This window comes from Pteronotus mesoamericanus, unplaced genomic scaffold (assembly GCF_021234165.1).
Source record: "Pteronotus mesoamericanus isolate MK-2021 breed Mesoamerican mustached bat unplaced genomic scaffold, CSHL_Meso_final contig_1, whole genome shotgun sequence".
NCBI lineage: Eukaryota > Metazoa > Chordata > Mammalia > Chiroptera > Mormoopidae > Pteronotus > Pteronotus mesoamericanus.
Window position 1 is genome coordinate 291,572 of NW_026554998.1, and position 21,835 is coordinate 313,406.

Genomic DNA, 21,835 nt, shown 5'->3' on the forward strand with positions numbered 1-21,835 from the left:
TTGGGCTCCACATTTCGGTTAGTGACTGTGCCTCCTCCAGGCTCCCCTTGGCCGTGACAGCATCTCACACTTTTTCTGGTTTTGATGACCTTGACGGTCAGAGAGGTCCTGGCCAGCTTTGTGTAGACTGTCCCTCCATTGAGGTTGGTCTGTTGGTTTTTCTCATGATCCGACTGAGGCTGTAGGCTGGGGGAGGATGGTCCCTTGTCAGGGGAACGTGCCATCAACGTGACTTAGCACTCTGACGCTGGCCGAGGGGTGTCGCTCAGGTTCAACGCTGTCAGGTTCGCCTTTCTGAGGAGGAAGCCCCTCCGGGCAGCCCCCACGGAAGGAGAGGGCGCTCTGCTCCCTCCCGGACCGGGAGGAGCTGCGTGAGTTATTTGAGTTTCTCTGCCTTTTCTTGAGAATCTGTTACCACCCAGCACAGCAGGGAGGCTGGGGAAGAAGTGTCCCCAGGCCTGGAATTGCTCTCCCGACCTTGAGGGAGAAGTGGGGAGGGAACCAGCCGAGGAGGGGGAGAGAGGCGCGGAGACGAGGGGGTGCTCCCAACACTGGTGCCCCAGGCTGTCTCCATGGTCCTGCCTGTGCTGGGGGGTCGCGCCCCGGAATTTTGACATAATATGCTCAGGAGTTTCCTAAATAATAGTGGAAAAGTTTTCTTTCTTTTGCACTGAGCAGAGTGTTAAAGAAAAAAATAAAAAAAGAAAGAGGTCAAACAGTGACAAAACCACAGCAAAATAATCTCTCAAGAGTGTCTCTCCTCTTTCATCCCTCCTTGAATGAGGGGCCAGCGCCGCGCTGTGTGCCTGCTCCTCCTGAAATGACATGCTGTCCCTCGGTGCATGTCCCAGAGTCACCCGGTCGGGGAGACAGGGCTCTCGGGCCTCGTAAGCAGGTCCCAGCTCTGGAGGAGGCCACCAAGAATTTTTCCACTCTGTGATGAAAGGGAAGACTCTTCTAGCTCGGGCTGTTTCATGAGCGGCAAAAGCGACTTGGGAAAAGCAAGGCCTGACTGCTCCAGGCAAAAGTTATTTTTGCTGCAGAGGGACGGCCATCTAATAAAACGCTGCAGTTGCCCAAATTTGCCCCGCCCCTGGGAAGCTGTCTGGGCTCTTAAGTGCCTGTCCTTTTGATTGTGCAGATCACTTGTTGCGAATATCTCAAGGTCCGTGGCCAAGGTCACACTGTCCCTGCCAAAGGAGTTGGTGTCACCTAAGGACCGAGGTTTGTTTCCGGAAGGAAAGGCTGAGGTGGCCATCTGGCGCAGCGGTTTCACGCGTGCTCCCTGCTGCCCGCCCCGTCAGCTCCGCCTGCCTCCAGCGTGCTGCTCCGGGTGCAGGGGGCGCTGTCTTCTGGGGCGCTGTCCTCGGGCCACCTGCAGCTCTGAGACCTGAGGGGCGTGTTCCTTGCTGAGATCGTTTTCCTGAGACTCAGTTTCCTCACCTGCGATGGCGCCGATCCCACGGGATCGTGAGGGTATCATGATGGTGCACGGAAGGCACCTGGGCGTGCACATTGCGGTCACACCTGGGGTAAGTTCCAAGGAGAGCAGCAGCCACAGCAGGGTGCCGGCCAGGACCAGCGGGGGGCGGCGACACAGGGGCTGGGGATGCAGCCTGGATGTGCTCTGACTTCAAACCCCGCTTGCTGCCCTCCCCAGCCGAAAGTCTGCCGTGGCCCGCCCTGTGGCCCGCCCTGTTCCGTGGCCTGCCCTGGGCTCCGCTGTTCTTTCCACCCGAGTGGCTGCCCCCCGCCCACTGACCTCCTGCGCAGCGGGCGGCCCCAGGGCCACCAGGGAGCGGTGTTTACTTACCCGCCTCCATCTGTTTATAGCAGTGGCACTGACAAGACCCAGCGCTGTGGTCGGGCCTGGGTGGCTGCCCCACAAAGACAGCTTTCAGGCCACACTTGGCTGAGAAACTGGGGACAAAAGCGGGGTGAGATAGAAGGCAAAGCCAGGCCAGGGTCTGGTTCAGGTCGAGGGGGAAAGGCAGACACGCCAACAGCCCCCATGTCTGAAGCTTTCACTGCATACCAGGCTGCACTAAGCGCCTCACACACGTGCTCAGTCTCCACGGCATGGCGACAGAGGCTGAGGCGCTGGTCCGAGGCTGCCAGCCGCTTTCGGGGCGCAGCTGTGCTTTGAAGTCAAAGATGGTGCTATCTCTGCCTTGGTTGTTTTGCAGTCCTGGGTCAAATAAACACCAGTAGTCGCTGTTGAAATGTTACCTGTAGTCCTCAAAGCAATTTTATAGATGAGGAGACTGAGGTTCGAGGGGACCGATGATTTGCCGGGGTTGCCCAGGTAGCCAGTGACTGAGCCGGGGGCCCTTCGCCCAGCCCCTCCACATTGCCAGGAAAGGAGCAGGCAGACAGGCCCCGAGGCGCAGGTCTGATGGAAGCATTTCCTCTGGGAAAACGCAAGGTGCTTTCCTCCAGACCTGTCTCACAGGTAGCGTGTCGATGGCTCCCCCTCCTGGCGCGGTGACAAGGAGTGCTCTCCTTCTGAGCGTCTGAGGGGGCAGCCAGCCCTGCCACCGGGGACCGGCTCTGGCAAACACAGCCGCTGTGTGGTCCCGCTGTCTCCCGGGAGCTGGCTGTCAGCATTCGGGGCGAAAGGCTCCACTGACAATAAAGGGCCACTTCACCAGCAACGGCTGTGCAAACATCGTCCTCGGGGCCGTGCGGGGAGGCGGGAGGCCGGGCCCAGGCAGGAGGAGTGGTCCTGGGTGTCCAGGTTGGCTGCGAACCACAAGGTGTTCCCAGCATGCACTGAGTGAGGAACGCGAGTGGCGGGTGACAAAGCTGCTTTTGTGGCGAGCTGACCCCATAATGTCCACTGTGTTTTCCTCCGCCCTTACCCAAGCGTTTACTGCTGGATTTGTGCTTGGAATGGAAACCAGTAAAATCTGAGCTTATTAATAACTTGTGGAACATGAACAAGTTTCTGTTTGTTGCCCCAGCTGGTGAAAATGGCTGCTTGGACGTGGACCCGGTTTGGTGGGTGTGTTCCAGGTGGTCTGCCTCGGTGTACGAGGAGCGAGCCCTCGGCAGGCATCAGGAGACAGGCAGCTGCCACCAGCGGGGCTGACCCTGAGCCACAGCGAGTCACACAAAGTGGGAGGGGGCAGGGTGGATTTGTCTGAGAAAGTTCTTTGCAAAGCACAGGCCTGGGGAAGACCGACCAGCCACTCACGCCTGCCTGTTAGTCGAGGAGCGGACCAGGGGCCTCCTCTGTGCGCTGAGGATTTTGGGTGTTGAACCCAAACTGAGAAGGGTTACGCCCCTGTTTCATCTGGACACAGAGTCGCGCCCACCCAGCCCTAATCCCGTGGCCAGCCCGCTTTGCCATGAGGGCAGGTGCTGCCCGAATGTCTCCGAGTGTGGCAGAGCAGCCCTGCCTCAGGCTGCAGGTAGTAAAGGCGGGAGTGGTCTGTTTTCATGGAAGCAGCTAAGTACCCCACGTCCTCCAGTGATGCCATTTCATCTAAACGGTGATGAACCACCGCCACCCCGCTCCCGGCAGGGCCCCGCCTGCGTGGAGCGGGCATGTCCTCCCCAGGCCGGTGTGGGTCTCCGCCTGCGCCCACAAGTGTGCCGCGCCGTCCGAGCGTGCCGGCCTGTGTGGGCGGCCCGGCGAGGGAAGAGCGGCCTGTGCAGGGTGGGTCCCGGGCTCGAGCTACCCGGAGCCTGGCACCTGCGCCCCTGACCTGGAAGCAGCAGCTGGGGAAATAACTATCTTGTTTCTATTTGTCTTTCGTAGGTATAGCTCACATTTATTTCAGTGGTTAATGTTAGAAATGTTTTGGATCTTTATGTAGAAGTTTGGTGATATTTTTGTGAACAGAAAGATGCTGTGGGAGCTTAACTCTTATTTACATCAATTAGCTGATGGTGAAAAGGATTTTGTTGTATTTCATTTTGCTGAAAAGTTATAGTTTCCAAGAACCCACCAATGACGTTAGGTCAGGATTTACTATAGGTTACAATTTATTACATTAACAATATCCAACAGCAGACTCAACTAAGAACCGAAGTCTCTTAGTTTGATGTGATCTCTGACATCATCCAGGCTCAAGATACGGCCTTTGGGGAGAGCCCTTGGCCTCCACACCGCCAGCTGGTGAGACACACACTCAGGCCCCTCTGCCCCCCTGCCCCTCCCAAGGTCTCCAGGTGACCCTCCTGCACATTCAGGTCTGGGAACACTAATATAGTGCGTGACCCTAAGCTAGAGGCTGGTGTCGGTAGTCCTGGTCGTGTCTGGGGAGGAGAGGACCTGCCCCCTGCCCGCCCATGCCCAGCTGCGCCCCTGGCTTCAGGGTGAGGGCAGGCCGAGGTCTGTCCACGATCCTCCCGCCGTGAAGTCACCTGCTGTGTGCAGGAGCTGCTTGCAGGCAGAGGAAGGGAGGAGTTCACCTTTCACACCCTGGGGTGTAAGATTCTGTTGAAGCTTCAGAGTAAGAATAGCAAACTTTTTTTTTTACAAAACTTAAGCTATTTATTGATCATTCACTTTTCTAAAAAAACACGAACACGAGAAAAACAATACACACACCCAAGACTTCCTGTCCCTACGGGGAAGGAAGCAGACCGGACAGAGCACCTGCAATGTCTCCTCTTGCCTAGTGTCTGAGCCTGCTCATGCATCAGGGTCCCGGGCTTTGTCGCCTCTTGGGGGAGCAGACACTGAGGCCACGAGGTTCACGCACAAGAGGGTCACAACAACTTGAAAGCTACTTGATGCTAACGGCTTGTACACTCTAGTTTGCCACTGAGAAACAACATCAAAGCAGCACAGCCCAGAACGCACTCCCAGCTACCCTGTACGGCTGCTCCCAGACCCTGCCTCTCTGGGGCTGCATACGTTCCTTCCCCGCGACCTCCGCCTGTCCCTGGGGGCAAGCCTGAAAGCCCATGTGCAGTCTCCAAGTTCAAGTACGAAGGTCTGTTCCAGGATGGCCCCAGGTAGATGTAGTGTTCCTTTAGATGCCTGCAGTGTCTGCTGGTGTCATCCCCTCAGACAGGCAGGCCGGGTGGCAGAGGCACACAGCCAACTCCCCACTCACTGCGGACCCTGCCCCAAAGTCAAAGGCGACACCAGTGACGACCTGGGCCTGTCTGCTCCCCAAAGTGGTCCTGTTACGGACTGAATCCACTTCTTCCCCACCATGCAGTGGGGCTTCCAAAAGATGTCAATGTGTACCCTAGAAGAAGAGAATCATATCAAAGTGCTTGCCGATACTGAATTTTATGTTCCTAAAAGCATTTACAGTTAACCCAGGAAGGCCTGAGGCGGATGTCAGATGCTCCCCAAGGGCACTGGCGCCCCCACCCCCACGGGCATGATGACAGTGCCGCCCCTGAGCGACAGCCCCGTGCAGCCCGAAGCGCTTGCTTTTTCACTCACTGACACTCATCAAGTCACAGGCACCTTAAACAATCTTACAAACTGGACCCCAAGGGAGCATGAGGGCGCAAGGCAACCGAGTGGCTACTGACGACGGCGAAGTACAAGCCCGCGGCTGGTCGCAGCTCATACTGGCCCATGTCTCCCAAGCTCCGCAGAAAGTTGTTTGTGTATCTACAGCGAACTTTAAGACTTAGATCCCCTATGTAGTAAAAAAGGGGTGCACTTAACAGCGGCAGCCAGGGGAGCGGACAGCGGCAAGCTCCGCTCCTTTGAATGCATGGCGCCCCAGCGGGGCCTCGGGCCGACTCGGCCCCTTTAGGCTGTAGCCACTCACCAAGGCACTGTTCCATTTTAGAGCCGAGTCATAAACCCAAATTTAACCCGAATCCAGGGTGAGACTCATGTAAACAATTTAAGAAGAAATAAGATTTTCATCTGCGTTTCCCTCATGCACCCCAATCACCCCAGCCGGCTTCTAACAAAGCGACTCTGCACGGCTCACGTGCTGCGCTCTGGTGGCCCCGGAACACACCCTCACCGACACGGAACACGCTAACTAGTTCACAGTGAACAACGACTCGAGCGGCAGGGGGAGTCTGTCTGCGTGACCACTGCTCGGAACAGACAAGGCACGGGATTGTCCCCAGTGGTGGCTTACCCCTTTTCTATCCATTTCCTATCTCTCTAAGTCAGAGATGACTGCTCCCGGACAAAAGACGGGATACCGGACCTTAGGACGCGTCCTGGGCGGGGGCTGGCGGGTCCTGGCTTTCTGGCTCCGGGGGCGGCGCCGGCACGGCTTCTTTCTTCTGCGCCGCCAGGAACTCATGAATTGCTCGTTCTATCTGTGGCCTGAAGATGTGGTTTAGTTTGGGGTCCACCACCTGAGAAATGATTCTGTCCACTCCAGCTTCCAACATCCCTGACCTTGTGGAGACAGAGAGAGCATTCTGTCACGTGGCTCCCCCGGGCTGCGCTCCTCCCCAGCAAGTGTCCCTGAGGGCCCAGCGACCGTGCACCTGGTCAGGGCCGCTGCCCCCAGGGAGCCCGCTCCAGGGCAATCCACTTCGCAGGTGGGGTGCGGGCTGCCCCCCATGAAACCCAGCAGCCCCCTCCCACTCCCGCCTCACGGTCTGCTCCCCGGCCATCTCGGCTGTGGACAAAGGAGCCAAAGAGCATGAAGCGGCCCATCCCAAAGACAACAGAACAGTGATGGTGTGGTAGGAAGGGACCTGACGCAGGGACAGAGCCGAGAGGCTTCCCTGTCCTGTCCCAGCAGCGAGTTCAGACCTGACCGCGTCTCCTTTGCCACCTGTTCTGGCACGGGCTGCAGCAGAAGCAGCCCCCACAGCCGCGTGGCTGCGAACTGCAAATGTCTGTGTCACCAAGCGTGAGCTGGGGGTGGCACCGCATGGCCCGCAACTCCGTGTGGCCTGCAGCTGTGGCCGTTCCCTAGAACACGCACTAGGGATTTGGAAGCAGACAGTAAGTAGAGAATGAACTGGTTCTAAACTCCTGCAGGGTTGAAATACACTCCAAATCCTTTTCTAAAGTACAGCAAAAATCAGCCAAAGTGTCTGGATTCAACACTTGGGGCAGGGCAGCGAGGCAGAGTGTGGTGACAGGACTCAACGTCACACTTGAAAAGGTTGGAAAAGCATCCACAGAGGTTCAAGTGAGAGCGCTAAGGCCTGAAAGACGCAAACACCGCCACGAGCCCACGGGCGGGCTTCACTGCCTTGCCGTCAGCCTGGAGAGCCCTCGGGCCGGCCGCTGCTGGGGCAAAAACAGGCCCCGCGGCAGCTGCGCGGGCGGCGTCCAGGGCCGCGGAGGAAGCGCACGAGCACAGTGACAGGCGAGATGGGAAGCAAGCCTGGGAGCGCTCGGGTGGGCAGTAAGCAAAGTGCTCCCTGGATTCGGGGTGACCGACAGCTTATCAGCAGGAAGCTGGCATGTAAACACAACGCCCTCAGAGCCCAGCGCACTTCCAGGGAGCCCCACGTCTGTCCGGTGTGCCCTCCGAGGCGGGCACATAGCACAGCGGGGTCAGCGCCGGGCCGTGGAGGGCCGGGGATCACAGCTCTCCTCCTCAGTCACAAGCCCCGTGCTTCCCAGCGACACCCCGGTTCCTGAGGCAGACCCCCAGGGCCTTCACTGGTTGTGGAAGCCCAACCAGGGGAGACACGGTGTGGCTCGCTCTCCGGGGGTCAGGAAAGCGTTTGAGGGAGACGTGAAATCTTGTCAGGAGCCTAAACCGAAGGGGCAACACGCAGCTATCACGTAGTTAAAAGATGTTTTGTCACCACTAGGTTCAAGAGCTGAGCCCGATTTCCCAGAGCCTTCCACGCCGCAGACCTGGGACCCAGCCTCCGGGCCCTGTCGCGCGGCCATGGGGCCAGCGCTGGGCTGCGGGGTCTCATCAGGCAGGAGCCCTCCAGGGTTAAGAAGCAAATCCTCGTTCCAAGATTATATTCAGACTGGCCTCGGATTCAAAATGTCAGCAAGACTCACAGGGAAATGTCCCAGTGTCATGTCCAAATTCATTTTCTGGTTAAGTACATCCTAGATAAAAAAAAAAAAGCTGGGGAATGTACACGGGTGGTAAAACTAAGCGTTCATTTGTGAGATTAAAGACCCAGCTCCTGTGCCCAAAGTCCAAACGCTGGCATCTTGGTGGAAAACGCCCATGTGTGTTCAGACTACACCGAAAACCTCCGAGAGCAGAGATGACGTTTGCCATCTGGAACCTCTTTCAGCGCCCCTGGCGGCGACGCGCAGGCAGCCTGCAGGGGCGGGGACGCCCGCAGGAGTTCACCTGAGCGCCGTGCTCCTTCAGCCCCGAATTCCGATCACGGAGCAGCCTGCTGCGGCTTGTGCGTGACGGTGGCTGGGAGGTACCACCCCCCTCGGCCCAGCCGTGGCCTGGGACCTCCGTCAGCCCGCCCGTGTGTCGTGTACTCGTGTGGCTGCTGTCCACCCGCACTTCTGCTTACTTACTGAACCACGCTCTGCCGCAGGCCATTTCGCAGCTGGTTCTTGTTCATCGTAGGATTCCACTCCTGCTTGTCCAGATGCGTTGACACAAAATTATCCACTTTTTGCCTCAGGTTTTGGTAAGCTGGCTAAAATATTGAAAAGAAGGCAGAAGCTCAGAAGTTAAAAGCATCAAAATTTTGGTAATCAGTCACTCCAAACACTGCTTTTCATAGAAATGCAGATTTTCAAGTTAACTACATTCCCGTGGGGATGGTGAAGACCATGCAGTGGGCAGAGCACCCACGCTACGGTGGGTGGGCACAGTGCCACATGCTTTGTTATAATCTCATTTACTTTTCAAGTAATTCTCTAAGGGAGGTCCTGTCAGCTTTCTCCTGCCCTCCTTTCAGAGATGAGAAACTTAGGCTTAGAGAAAGTAAACAACTTGCCCGCAAGGCAAAGCCACATGGAGACCCAGGCTCTTGCCACATCAAAGGCACTGGGTCCCAGCCGGCTCCATCACTACCAGCCCTTGACTTTCAACAAGTCCCGCAACCTTGGGGTCTCAGTCATTTCCAACTGGGAAACGGTTACTACCCCGCTGACCTCACAGGCCAGTCTGAGCAACACACGGAGGACCACCTAGCCTCAGCACGACGCAAGAACGCTGACCACAGGCAGGGCCTGGGAGCCCCGGGGACGGCGGAGGGGAAGCACATTGTAGGCCCCAAAGGAGCCAAGAGGTCCCTACTGATTCTAGGCCTGACTGGCACCAGGAGGACGTTAGAAGGGACTTGGTAAACACAAAGAACGCATGTCCTGAGCCTCCAGAAACTTCCAGTGCCATGAGGTGCTCTTCTCCAAACCGAGTGTGATAAGCACACCGCTCACCCCACCCCCCCATGCTCCGGTCAATGGCATGTTAGCGACGAGACCTTAAAGGCAGTTGTGCTGCCTGGCTTGGTTCTTGTGCCCCGATGACCCTCTGTGACAGCATGTCCTGGACAATCTCTGCCCCTTCAGCCCGGAGCCTAGGATGCGTCCACGTGCAGCAGACTTGACCCAACCCGTGGCATGGGCCCAGGCCCCGGCCACCTGCAGCCCGCCGCTGGGCCACCCAGCCGAAGCCCACCGAGAGCAGCTGGACGTGGGGGTCCGCAGCCCTGAGGGCTTGTGTACTGTCTGCCCTGCCACTCCTCCTCCTGGTAACCATTCTCCCCGCCTTCCCAAGGGGAAGGCAGTGGGTGCCTGACTGCTACGTCAAGGCAGACGTTCCCTGGGATTTTTTTTTTTTTTTTTTAAATTGGAGCTGAGAGTCCCCTCCTAGAGGGTGAAGCCAGAATAAGATATAATCAAGAGATACAAGCAACCAAAAGGAGGACCCTGCTCTACAGGAGAGTATAACGGTTATAAAGAATGGGGATGAGGGGCAGCCCTCGTAGAGCCGCCCTGGTCCAACTGCGCCCCACGCTGCCGGCAGTTTGCTCGCTCAGTCCTTCCTGGGCGTCCATGAGGAGCTGGAATTGGGTTTGTCCCTCGCAGCCACGCATCCTGATACTGTACCTTCTGTTCAAAATAACTCCTGGTTTGAGATAACCATTTACTATAAAAGGGCAAAGGAGAGCAAATGTCCCCGCCAAACCCGAGTAGATCCTGTCAGTACAGATTAGCTCCCTTATTCGTGAAGTGAAAGGGCCTTTTGTGCCTGCCATTAACAGCTTATTATATTACCTGTCACTCTCATAACTCCCTGATCAGTTTGTTCTGTTTCTTTATAGTTCAGATGCATTGCAAAGTAAACTGCAGAAACCATCAGTACACCTTCCCCTACACCTTCCTCTCAGCCGTCTGGGCTGGGGCCTAAGGATATGCATTTCTAACAAGTTCTCCAGTAATGCTGCTGATTCAAGGACCACACTTCGAGAAACAGGGGCCTAAAGCAATAAAAAACTCCAGGTGCGCCTGAAAATGCACTATTCTTGAGAATTAAAATAACCTGGTAAGACCAGGAGGAGGAACGTCTAAGGAGGTGTTAAGTGGAGGAGCCTCAATTCTCTCCCCTCCAACAGCTTCTCCATATTAATTTTTTAAAAATGCACACTACATGGATTAAGCCACACAAAACATAAGAAACATGAGTGGGGAATATTTGACAATATGTATCTGAGACCCTTAATGGAGAAAACTTAAACACCTCATTTCAAGGACCACACCTTTCCTTGGCTTTTTAATCTTGGAGGAGAGTAACAGTACAGACCACTTCTATATACTCTCTGGTCGACGAGTCCTTTTCCCCACTTGGCACACAAGCTTTGAGGACTGGGTAGTAGCTGACTTGTTCCAGTATCCACACAGCATGGCATGGCATGGCACAGGCTAATACACGTTCAGTGAATTAAGTAAATGAGGCTTTCCTAGTCTTAAGGTCTATTTTAAGCTCACAATCTTGCGAGGTCGGCTCAGAGAGGGGAAGTCACTTCCCTGGAGGAGCCCAGTCAGTAACAGCCTCCTAAACCTACAGCCAGAGCCTTGTGAGAAAGCTTCTGAGACAAATGCTGCAGCAACTACTGCATGTCTGACACAGCGCACATGGCACTCATTGAATCCAAACCACCTTGGCAATTAAATGAGACAGCATTTTACTGGGGTGGGGGAGGGGCTGACCTATGGCACTAGGATCTAAAATAAGCACCAAATGCACCGTCATCCGCTATGGAGTACAAAACGGTGGCTGGCTTTACCATCAGTGTGTCTTCTTCACTCAACTGCATGAGCAAGACTGCAATCACTGAGCTAGAGAAAAGGAACAAAATGGCTACAATATTGATGATTGTGCAGTCAAACCATTTTACCCTTACTTACCTGGCTTCCTCCACCGTTAACATATTGAGGTTTTTGCTAAGAGGCTTAAAGAATCTCATCTTAGGAAAAATAAGAGTCTAGGCTCTAAAACCAGTATTGAAACCCCAAGTTCGGAGATGCGACTGGACTAAATCATTTCCTAACAGTGACAGGGCTGGGAGCCCAACACACGTGCGCATCACTGTGAAAGCTCCCCGTGCTGCCCCAAGCGGTCTGACCTCACGGATGAGATTTTTAAAGGTATCTTTCGTTTTTGCTCTCTGCTCTGAAAATGCAAAGGTGCAATCTGGGCGGCCTCATGCCGGGCCCGCTCCCGGTCCCGTTCGGTCCGGGCGGGCTCAGTACCTTGGTGTCCACGTCGGCCAGGCAATCCCGGCGGAAGCTGTCAAACAGGCCCCGGCTCTTGAGCTGCTCCACGATGAGCGCGATGAGCTGTGGGTCGCCGGGAGGCAGCGAGGCCGGGTTGCTGGGGCCGCCGCTCCCACCGGCCCCCGCCGCGCCCGTCCCCGCCCCCGCCGAGGCCGGGCCACCTCCGCCACCGCCCACAGCGCCCGTACCCCCACCGCCCCCATCCGCCATGGCTGCGTCCGGGACCCGCCAAGGAGACCAAATACGGCTTCTCGGGGACACAAGGCCGGGGTCGGGTACAGGTGGCGGCGGCGGGGGGGGAGGAGGAGGAGGGGACGGCGGCAGTGGAGGAGGTGGTAGCGGCGGCAGAAACCGCCCGTCCCACCCCAGGCGCTCATCGGATGACGTCACAAGTGGTATTTGCATTGTGGGGCGGGAGGTTTTCGGCAGTTACCTCCGGCGTTCTTATAGGCAGAAGCTTGGCGGACCGGAACTACAACTCCCGGCAGGCTTCGGGCCCGCTCGTCGCCAGTTTGCGGGGGCAGTATGGGAATTGTAGGCGTAGGCCCTCGTGATACCTGCCACCTGAGCTGGCCTTTCTCGCCTATCACTGAACCCTTGCTGTAAATTAGCACCGCCCAACAGTGCCTGATTATAAGAATCACCTGCGTGGCTGGTTGAACGTGTAGGTCAACAGGTTTATCTTTTAGAGATTTTCACCTATTTTTTTGGTTCGCGGCTTAGGAATCTGGGCCTCCTTGGACAATATTATCCGGGACATTTAGGAGACAGTGGACTAGTCAAAGTTCTATTATTCAGAAAAGTGTGGGGTTCTTAATGCCCCTCTGATTTTAATTGCAGTGCATCCTTTGGAAAATAATGGAAAATTGTCTTCCTGAATTTTTTCTTACACGTGTGGATTTCTTCTCAGATATTAAATATTGTCAATAATAATAAACTAGTGAGTACTTGGAATATGTCAGGCATGCAGCTGCAAACTTTACACACTCTACAATCTAAAAAGCAGATAGTATTATCATTGCTATTTTACAAATGAGGACATGGAGGAACAGAGTTTGTTGCCCTAATCACATAGCTAGAGGCAGACAAGGAGGATTTGAACACAAGTTTTCTGGATCCAAATCTTGCAATATTTAACTTATGCTACATCCTGAGAGCTAATTGGCATCATACACTAGGTAAGGCTTTATATCCTAATATTTTTGCAGCCACAGTTCACCTTTGGAACCCAATGGCTGCCACCACTGTCCTCTCTCTCTTTGTTTCAGCCTTTTGCCCATTGTCACCTCAACTTCTGTCTGCAACCCAAGGAATTGCGTCTCACCTTACTTCTCATCTTAAATAAGCAGTGGAGGGGGATGTCAATAATAAATTCTGCAGTATCTTCGGCTTCTGGGAAGAGGCAAAATGGACAGAGATTAGGGGTGCTCTTTCCACTCCAACATTTCCTATTCAGGAGAGTTTAAATGAGTCCTCAGATATTCATGATAGTTTATAGTCATCCTTCAACATCAGCTCAGTGTTCCTCAGTGACTAATGACAAGCGTTCTCTCTTGAGTACTTTTCCATCCTTGAGATTGCCTAATGACTGTTCTACTAATTGACCCTGAACTTCCCACTCGCCTTTAGCGCCAGGAGAAGCCCATGTTCATTCTCCTCCAACCCCCGCGCCCCCTCCCCACGATCGGTTGGACCAGCCTCATCTCCATTTCTGGCACATCACACCTCACTTTCTCCTTAGGGGAAACTTTTCTGACCCTCAGACCTAATCTGGCCTTGTCTCACTGATACAGACACTCAGAGCTTCGTTCTTGCAGCAACTACTGTCATCGAAAGAGAATAATGAAGAGGCTAATTGGACACCTGTTTCCCCAGCTAGAGTGTAAGCCCTAGAGCTGGGACCACAACTTTTCCATCACTGTGTCCTCACTCGTGACACAGTGCCAACCTCAGAGAGAGTAAGTCCCCGTCTGTTACCTATAGTGATAGGACAGGATGAAAGGGTGGGGCACAGTCACCGGGAGCCACGATCTTCAGAAAAGAAGCGTTACAGCAGAAGATTCTGGATTAACCCGCCATGACCTAATGGGTTGGTTAGTGATTGAGATTGCCAGTGGATGCTTTACCCTTTGGCAACCTCACTGCGGGACATGTGGGTCTTGTGTCTTGGCTGCTGGAACAATGAACCGTGAGAAGATGCTGTACTCTGTACCTGTGACCTCCCAACTAGAAGTGATAGAAGTAGGGTGGGGGATGGGATGCAAAGGTGATCAGGACGAAGGGAGGCTAATTATTCAGCCAAACGTGGAATGGGAAGCTGCCAGTACATCCCAAATCCTCCCTCGTCAAGAAATGTGTAGTACACAATAATGGTCACCAGGGGGTGCCATTGCTACATTAATAATCCAGAACCTTTTGCGCTTCATGCACAGAATGTTGTTTTAACTTTTGCACAGGTAGTAATCTCGTTTTCAGGTATCCTTTAGGGGGGAAACAATCATTGTTGGGTCTCAGTATTAAAATCTACGACAAGTTGCCCAACCCCAGTGAATTGCACATATTAACGGTCTGGAATATTTTGTGTCAAAGACCCCATAAGAGTGTGAAACCACGAGAGCCCAAAAACCATATCTCGAAGGAGAAAGGTCAGGGACTGGGTAGAAATGAGACCGGCAGGTGGCCACTGGCGCTCTGACACAGCAGCAAGTGCACGGGATTCCTGCACCACTGGTGCTGGACGGGTGTCCCAGCCCTGCCACACTGGGGGGTGTGACGTTGGGAAAGGGGCAGCACCCCTCTGAGCCTAAGTTCCTCAGGGCCTTGAAGATGATTAAGTACCATTTTGGCAAATCCATTTATAATCCCTGGCCCTGAGCAAGTGTTCAGTACATGTTGTGGTCATGGATGCACATTTGGGATGGGCGGTTATTTCATTAACCTTGGTCCCCCCGACTAACTTCTACATGTATGAGGGAAGGGATGGTCAGCTTTTGTTCACCGTTGTGTTTTTAGTACCTAGAACAGTGCCTGGTACATCAGGCTCTTGGTAATAAAAATGTGATAGACGGGGTGGGGGGGGGGGAGAGGAAGAAAGAATGAGTAAATGGGAAATTTGCCCTTCTAGATATACAATACGGCCGTTTAAGATTTTTGATACTGCCCTCAACCAAATGCCAGAATACTGCCAGTATTCAGAGGGGTCAGGTACCACCTGGGGAGCTGTCACGGGTGCTCACTTGGGGCCACAGGCTTAAGGGCGATGGCCCTTCTCCCATCCCCCCACCGCGCTCCCTTCATTTTCCTGGGGCTCAGCCTGGCCTGTCGCCTCCCTGCAGCCAAAACGGAGCAAGGGCCCCGCAGGCCTGTGGACACACGGGACGTCCCCACTCCTGCTGCGCGTCAGCCCGGTGTGGGAAGAGGGAGCCTCGGGCTGCTGGCAGACACCCATCTTTCCAGGGTGGCAAGGGGTTGTTAAGGAGCCCGTGGGTGTGACGAGGCTGCCTGTGGCCCGCGCTGCAGGAGGCCGTGCTCAGCTCCTGGCTCTGCTCGCCCCGGACGCTGGCGGCTGCTCCGTGCAGTTTGATCAGACCACCAGCTGTGACCGCCCCCGAGGTGGGGGTTTCCTCCAGCCCCCGGGGACACCAGGGGAATGTACAGATCCCAGTGGCTCGGTCTGAAAGGAAGCTCAGGCCTCTGGCCTCCATTCCAGTGCCTGTCTTCCGTCCCCCTTCCCCATTCCCCGAGGCCTCTGGTCGGCAGGCTCCCTGTCGTGGGCTGTGGGCATCGTCAGCGTTACTCACCAGAGTCCACGCTCTCGCCTTCTGGCCCCAGTGCGGGGCCATGTGACTACTTCCAGCCAATGAGTCCTGAGTAGAAGTGACATGTGGACTTCTGGACTTGAGCCTCTAATGCTGCTGCCAGTCTCTCCCGCTGTCACAGTGACATTGGGCGGTATTTGAGGTGGTGGCTGCTCCGTCAGCGTGAGGCCTGGGCTCAGGATGACCTGGATCCGAGCCCCCGGCTGACCGTTGGTGGATGTACAGCGTGAACAAGATGTCAGTCTTTGCTGGTGTTAAGCCAGTCGGATTTAGGATTTTTTGTTACTGCAGCCTTCCCTCGCCGAACCTGGCGATAGCAATCCAGGCCCATCTGAGGTTCTGCCCAAGAGGTCAGAGAGCCCGGGAGTAAAGGGATGAGCAGATCCCTGATGGGGTTGGTGTTAGAAGCAGAGAGGTGTAAAGGTGGGGGAGGACATGAGGGGTGACTTCACCCAACCCTTCGCAATGTGCGAACCCAGAGGGCGAGTCACTAGCCGCAGCCGCGCAGCGGCTCTGGCGGGTCCGGCGCTGTGCCCTGACCGTGTGCCTTCATCTGGCGCTGTGACCCAAGTCTGCAAACTGATTTGGAAATAAAACAGCCCCCCTCAAATCCATGACCTTGTGCCCACCCCCCCCCACCCACTCACAGAAGGAAGCCCCGCTCCCCTGCTCTCCTTTCGTTTCCCACCCGCCTGAAACACTTTATTGAGGAAGGGTGAAAAATTGCTGAATCGATCTTTTAAAATTAACACAGGATCCAAATCAAAGAAATTTAGATGAAGAGAACTTTCTCACCCGAGTGGCTGCCAGCACCCGCCCCCCCAGCTGAAGCGCGCCCTTGTTCTCGGCTGCTCTGCCCCACATTCAGGGGCCGCTCTCCGCATCGTTGGCAATTTTCTCTGCACTGTCCTGACAACCTCCGGCCATGAAATTAAAAAGCCAGGCACCAAATCCTGCTCCTAATGGCGTTGTCCTTGCCAGCCACCCGACAGAAATCTGGAAGAGGGAGCCTCCGCGAGCTCGGCCTGCAGTGGCTGAAACGAACGACAATGCGCTCGCGGTGGGAGGGGGAAGGAACGAGAGGTTTGCCAGGAACAAATGAATGAAAGAGAGTGAGCTTTGGGCTTCAAAGTGAAAAATCCCAGTGCCTCAGCAGAGGTCCTGGTGCCTGGACTCCAGGACCTGCTACAAAGCGCTGAGCTGGGCACATCACCCCCGACGAGCGCCCCCGGGTCTAGGGGGCGCTGGGGAGTCGGAGTCTCAGGAGGAAATGGCTCCAAACCGAGGTGAGTCCTGGGAGGCCAGCCCACCTAGCCAGCTTGTCCTCTGGCCACGCCCCCCGCCCCCACGGCCCTCCCCTGAGCTCACACGCCAGCACTAACGCCACAGCCCGTCACTGTCGTCCTCTGCCAAAGGAATTTTAAGAAATCCTCAAAACCTGAGGAGTTTTAATTACCCTTAATTTAGAAAAGACTGTCTAGAAGACCGTTGTGGAAGGGCTCGCTACAAGGCTGCCCCTGAGCTGCAGGGGGTGGGGCTTAGCTTCTGCTCCGCGTCCCCAGCCCTGGGCCTTGGCACCCACATGGAGGCACTGTTGGGGGAGGGAAGGGGACAGTGGGCTCTTTTTCCTGCACTGTCCCCTGTGGGCGCAGGTTTGCACACTGACCTGGAATGAGCAGGAGGCAGGAAGAGAGGCCTCAGCACCGCTCTCCAGGGGCCACTGAATGGGGTCTGTGACTTAACAGCCCAGGGACCTGGACCAGGTCGCTTTACCTGCCCTCGCCCCCCCCCCCCCCCCCCCCCCACAGTCTGTCTCCTTATCTGTGAACTGGGGTCCACCCTGGTGACGACTGGAAGGGCGGCTGCAAGTAAACCCAAGGGTTGCGTGGCAAACGCTTCCCTATAGTCTGTGCTCAGTGAAATTACAGACCAGCAGTTAGCACCTCCCTGGTCCCAGCAGCCATCCCCACACAGGGAGACCTTCTACACCTTCTGGACAGCATCGGCCCCCTGTGGAGTCGGGGGTCAGTCTCGTTGCTGGACAAGCCCAGCACGGAACGGACCCTGGGGAGCTGTGGCGGCCCTGGTCCTCGCCAAGTGATGGAGCGCGTGCCCTCAGCCAGTCTGCCGCTCATTTGTCACACAGACATTTACCAAGGGCCTGCTCTGTGCCACCCGCCCTGTGCCAGGACGTGGGCGAAAGCCTGTCACAGGTGGTGCGGCCTCCGTTCCTGGAGGTCACATGCAAGCAAGAGCCAGCAGGCAAAACCTAGGTCAGAACCATTGTGGTTCTCAGGCTTGGCTGGTGAGTCCTGATGTTAACGAAAGTGGTTAAATTCGGTGGTTGTGGACGGTGTTTGTGGCAGGTGACGGGTCTGGAGGAGCATCTCCCGTGTCCCCGGGACGTGAACCGTTAGCGTGAGGGCCCTCACAGAAACAGCTGCGCGGCGCCGTGCCGCGCCGTGCCGCGCCGTGCCGCGGGAGGGGCGCGGGCCGCACACCCCCGCTTGTCTCTTTTGTTTTGCTTCAAGATTTGACCTTGTCCCCAGATTTCTGTCGAGATGAGCCTGACAGAGTCTCGAATGTAGTTCATGCTACGGCAGGTTAGGTTTTCACACCCGATGAAGTCAATTATACCTACTTCTTGGTGCGGCGGGCACAGACGGAGAGCTGTGCATGGCAGAAAAATCTCTTTTTAGACTAGGCAAAATAGAATTCATGCTTGAGAAAAGATGCTATTTCTGTCTCCAATCTGATTTCGTACCCATTTCAGTTGTAAGCTCTGTGTTCCATTCCAGAGCTAAACCCCCACTCCCCCCTCCTCCTCCCCCTTCCTCCCTGTTCTCACCTCCTCTCGCCTCTCCCCCTCCCCTCTGCCCTTCCCTCCGCCCTTCCCTCCCCTCCTTCCCCATCCTCCTCCTTCAATCAGTCCGCATTGATCTGCCTTTGATGGGGTGCAGGAGCCATCAGGCCGTGAGCTGTCCTGCGGAAATCGGATGGCCCTGGATCTGCGGACCTAATTGACAGGCTTTTCTCTGTGATTCTCCGTCAGCTGGGCATGGCTTAATACCGCATGCGTTTCTGCGAGCATGTGTTTGTTTTTGCCAGTCCTCTGGGTTCTGAGAGGAATAAACAGGAATGAACAGGACAGTGGCCTCCGCCCTAAGGAGAGCCTGCTATCTGAGGGCACTTTCTGTCTGAAGACAGCGCCATCTAAAGCCGGCGTGAGAGGCCCCCCTGGAGGTGCTGGCGGGCAGGAGGGGCGGTGCGGCCGCAGGAAGGCTCTGGGGACCAGTGGCAACTGCACCAAGCCCTGGCGTTTGGGGTGACCCGGAACGGGTGGCGGGGGTGGGGGGAGCAGGTCTCATGGCAGGAGACAGAGCAGCGTGATCACAGGACCAACCCGTCTGCCCCCGGGGTCCCCGTCCCTGCTCCCGGGGGCCTGCCCTTCTCTCCTCGCTGAGTTCCATCCCCAAATCTTTTTGGTACCGACCTTTTTCCTTTCCTGTCATGGGAAGTGACCCACCCTGCGTCATCGTCGTCCATGCTCCCGTACAGAAGTTTCCCTCCCAGGGGAACCGGTGTCCGGGCGCCAGGGAAACAGCGAGCTGGCCCGGAAGGGCCGCCGCGGAGCTCACAGGGCCCTGCGCCGGGCCCGCTTGCTCCAGGCGAGCCGGCCAGCAGGTCGGGCCTCCCAATCCTCTTCCACAGACTGGTGGTGAAGTCCCTCCCTGCCCAGGCTGCCTGCCGCATGAAATAAGGGAACGCGCGGGCACACCCCCAAACCCTAGTTGCACCTTTTCCTGGTTCCTTCCAGCGAAGCGCCACGGCAGGGAGAGGGAGGGCAGCGCTGGCTCTGGGGGCTGCTGGCGCTGGGCGTGGTGCCTGGCGTGGCTCCCGCTCCGGCCCCGGGACAGGTGTCCTTCGGACACCAGACTCATTCTCATCTCTGAAACAGAGATTTCCAGAGGCCCCCCTGGGGACTGTGCTCAGCGTGAACCCACGCCGGCAATTTTTAGCCTGTCTCATCTCTTGGCACCCCTAAACTAATCACTACAATTCTGCAGCCCACCCAAAATATATATTTTTGCCAATCTGGCAAAAAGTAGGTATAATTTTGATTGATTTACAAATAATAACAATAATAACAGTAATTACTTACCCTTTTTGCTGCAAAGTGACTTTAAAAAATAAGGTGCCTATACTTGTATGTAAGGATTTCTGGTACCAAGAATTAACCAATCAGACCCAATGTTGTTATGTGATGTGACCAATAAGATGCCACTCTCTTACATGCCCTATATATTTACGGTTCAGGACAGGGCATGCACAACAGGCGGCTATTGCTGTGTTGCTGTTGTCATTTTTTATTTGACAATCTAAGGGAAAAGAGGTCGGTGCCCCGACTAAATAGCCAGGTGTTGCATGTTTTAAAAATTCGTGCGTCACACCGGTGGCAAATCATTGACCTAGACCATGCCTGTGGAGTGCTGCACCCAGTGGCTGGTGTGTAGAATGTGCCAGCATCACCGCCGTGGTGACCGGCTGAACACGGGCCACAGAAATGGTTCCCCTCCATGGCATCGGGTGGGAGAACCACTGTACCATCCTCAGAAAGATGATAAACAGTCTGTGAGTGATGGAGCCTGTCTACCAAGTGCTTACAGGGAGGTGCTCATGCCCCCTCATCAAGGCACCCGCGGGCCGGAAGCGTGTTTGGAAATAGGACCCGGGGCCCCCACGTGACCGAGGCACTTCTCTCGAGGTGCCCTTGGGAGCTCACACACAACATCCTGCCATCAGGATTCACTCAGTGCCAGGAGCCCATTGCGTATCGAGAACGGAGTAACCCAACCCAGGCAACTTCGCTGTGGGGCGCTTTGTTTCCCAACCTTAACAGCGATGCCAGCCCCCTGACAGTCTGCTAGCCGGCTTCACGCAGGCTGGGCCCGGGGCTGCCCAGCGCTCCTTTCCGCTCTCCGGATTGACGGCTGCGGGGTCCGCGCTTGGGCTCTGGCCAGTCTTCTGTTAGCAGGGGCCCGGCAGGGCTGACGGGCTGCCCTCCCTGGGAGCCCACGGGGCGTGGCTGCGTGGCAGTGAAAATGGGAGGAGACCCAGCTGACGCGGGGCCCCCCACTGAAGTTTTAATCAGAGCCCTGCTTCAGCGATTTCAGACTTCCCAGGCCCATGGAGGCCTGGCAGACGGGAGGGACAGAGCAGAGGGACCCAACAGGAACAGGCACTCAGGCCCAGAACTCCTCGCAGGAAAACCAAAGTCGTTAATATGGGAACATATTGCCACATTCCTAGGTCAGCTGAAAATGCATGAGAAAGTGGGCCACGAAAGCGCCGGGGGGCAGGAAGTGCTCACCCCCCCCTCCCCGAATGACATCTAAGGGCCGCAGTTATTGCGATGACAGTAATAGCAGCAGCCCACGCTGAGTGCTTACTACGGGCTGGGCAGTTTTCTAGGTACTTGATGGATACTGATGCATTTAATTCTCACCTAAAATGGGGTGGGAGGGGCTCGTCTCCCCATTTTACAGAGGGGTGAACTGAGGCTCACAAGGCAAACGCAAGAACCGACAGGTGATGTATCCTTAGATCAGCATGGTCCCAGCCGTCCAAGAGCCTGCAGTCTAGTGCTGGGGTCACTGGGTTAGGAGACTGGATAGAGAAGGTGGTCACTAGCTGGAGGCTGACCATGGCGCGGGACATTGGCACAACCAAGAGATGCAGAGGGTTAGAGAGCAGGGGTGTCAGCATAGGGTCCCAACAGTAGAGCAAGACAGAAGGGAAGGGGGGCGGGACTCCCCGTGGAGGTCGCTGCTCCGGCCAAGGCCCCAGCCACATCGGGATAACAGGGAGGGACCCCGCCGTGTCTGGGAAGGCCGCGTGGAGCCGGGTCGGGGCGCCTGGAATGTCAAGGGTGGGGTGCGGCTGGTTTTTGTCAGTAGCAGAGAAGACAGAAATGAGGGGCATGCGGCCAGGGCACTGGTCTCCCTCTTGGCTTAGGGACGGAAGGACTAGCGGCCTTTACAGTCAGGCGCCTCTGGTTTTATCTCGATTTTCTCCATGACTTCGCTCCATGACCTTGACGAAGTTGCCTGACTTCTCTGAACAGAGAGAATGATACTTCTGTAGGCTTTTGGAAAGAATTAAATACGATAACATATGTAAAGTGTGAAGCATACAGCAGGTGCTCCATGATGGCGGCCAGTATTTTTATTTATTAATATGAACTCTCCTGTTTGTTTCCCTTTTGGGGTACCTATCTGCAAAGGCTTTGCCGCCGTAGGATCCGTCCTGAAAAAGATCCATCTTTTCTTTCTGGACGAACTCCTACTCAACCCTCAATCCCTCTCAGAAGTGTCCCACACTGTGAGACCATTGCCAG

The 21,835-nt window shown here is 55.7% G+C and overlaps 1 protein-coding gene across 2 annotated transcripts; it reads right to left on the reverse strand.

Annotated features, from left to right (window-relative positions):
- Positions 1-4,512: 4,512 nt before the first annotated feature.
- BOD1 (biorientation of chromosomes in cell division 1) lies at positions 4,513-11,830 on the reverse strand. Of its 2 annotated transcripts, none has more exons than XR_008528524.1 (4): positions 11,597-11,830; positions 8,411-8,535; positions 6,072-6,340; positions 4,513-5,207 (listed from the first exon to the last, which is right to left on the reverse strand). XR_008528524.1 is itself a non-coding variant. In XM_054566416.1 (4 exons), the coding sequence occupies exons 1-3, from the start codon at positions 11,828-11,830 to the stop codon at positions 6,145-6,147; spliced, it is 555 nt and encodes a 184-aa protein (XP_054422391.1). In that variant the 3' UTR covers positions 4,513-5,207; position 6,144. The 2 variants fall into 2 exon arrangements, 1 of the variants encoding a protein (XP_054422391.1); XM_054566416.1 differs by having other exon boundaries at positions 6,144-6,340.
- Between the last annotated feature and the right edge of the window lie 10,005 nt (positions 11,831-21,835).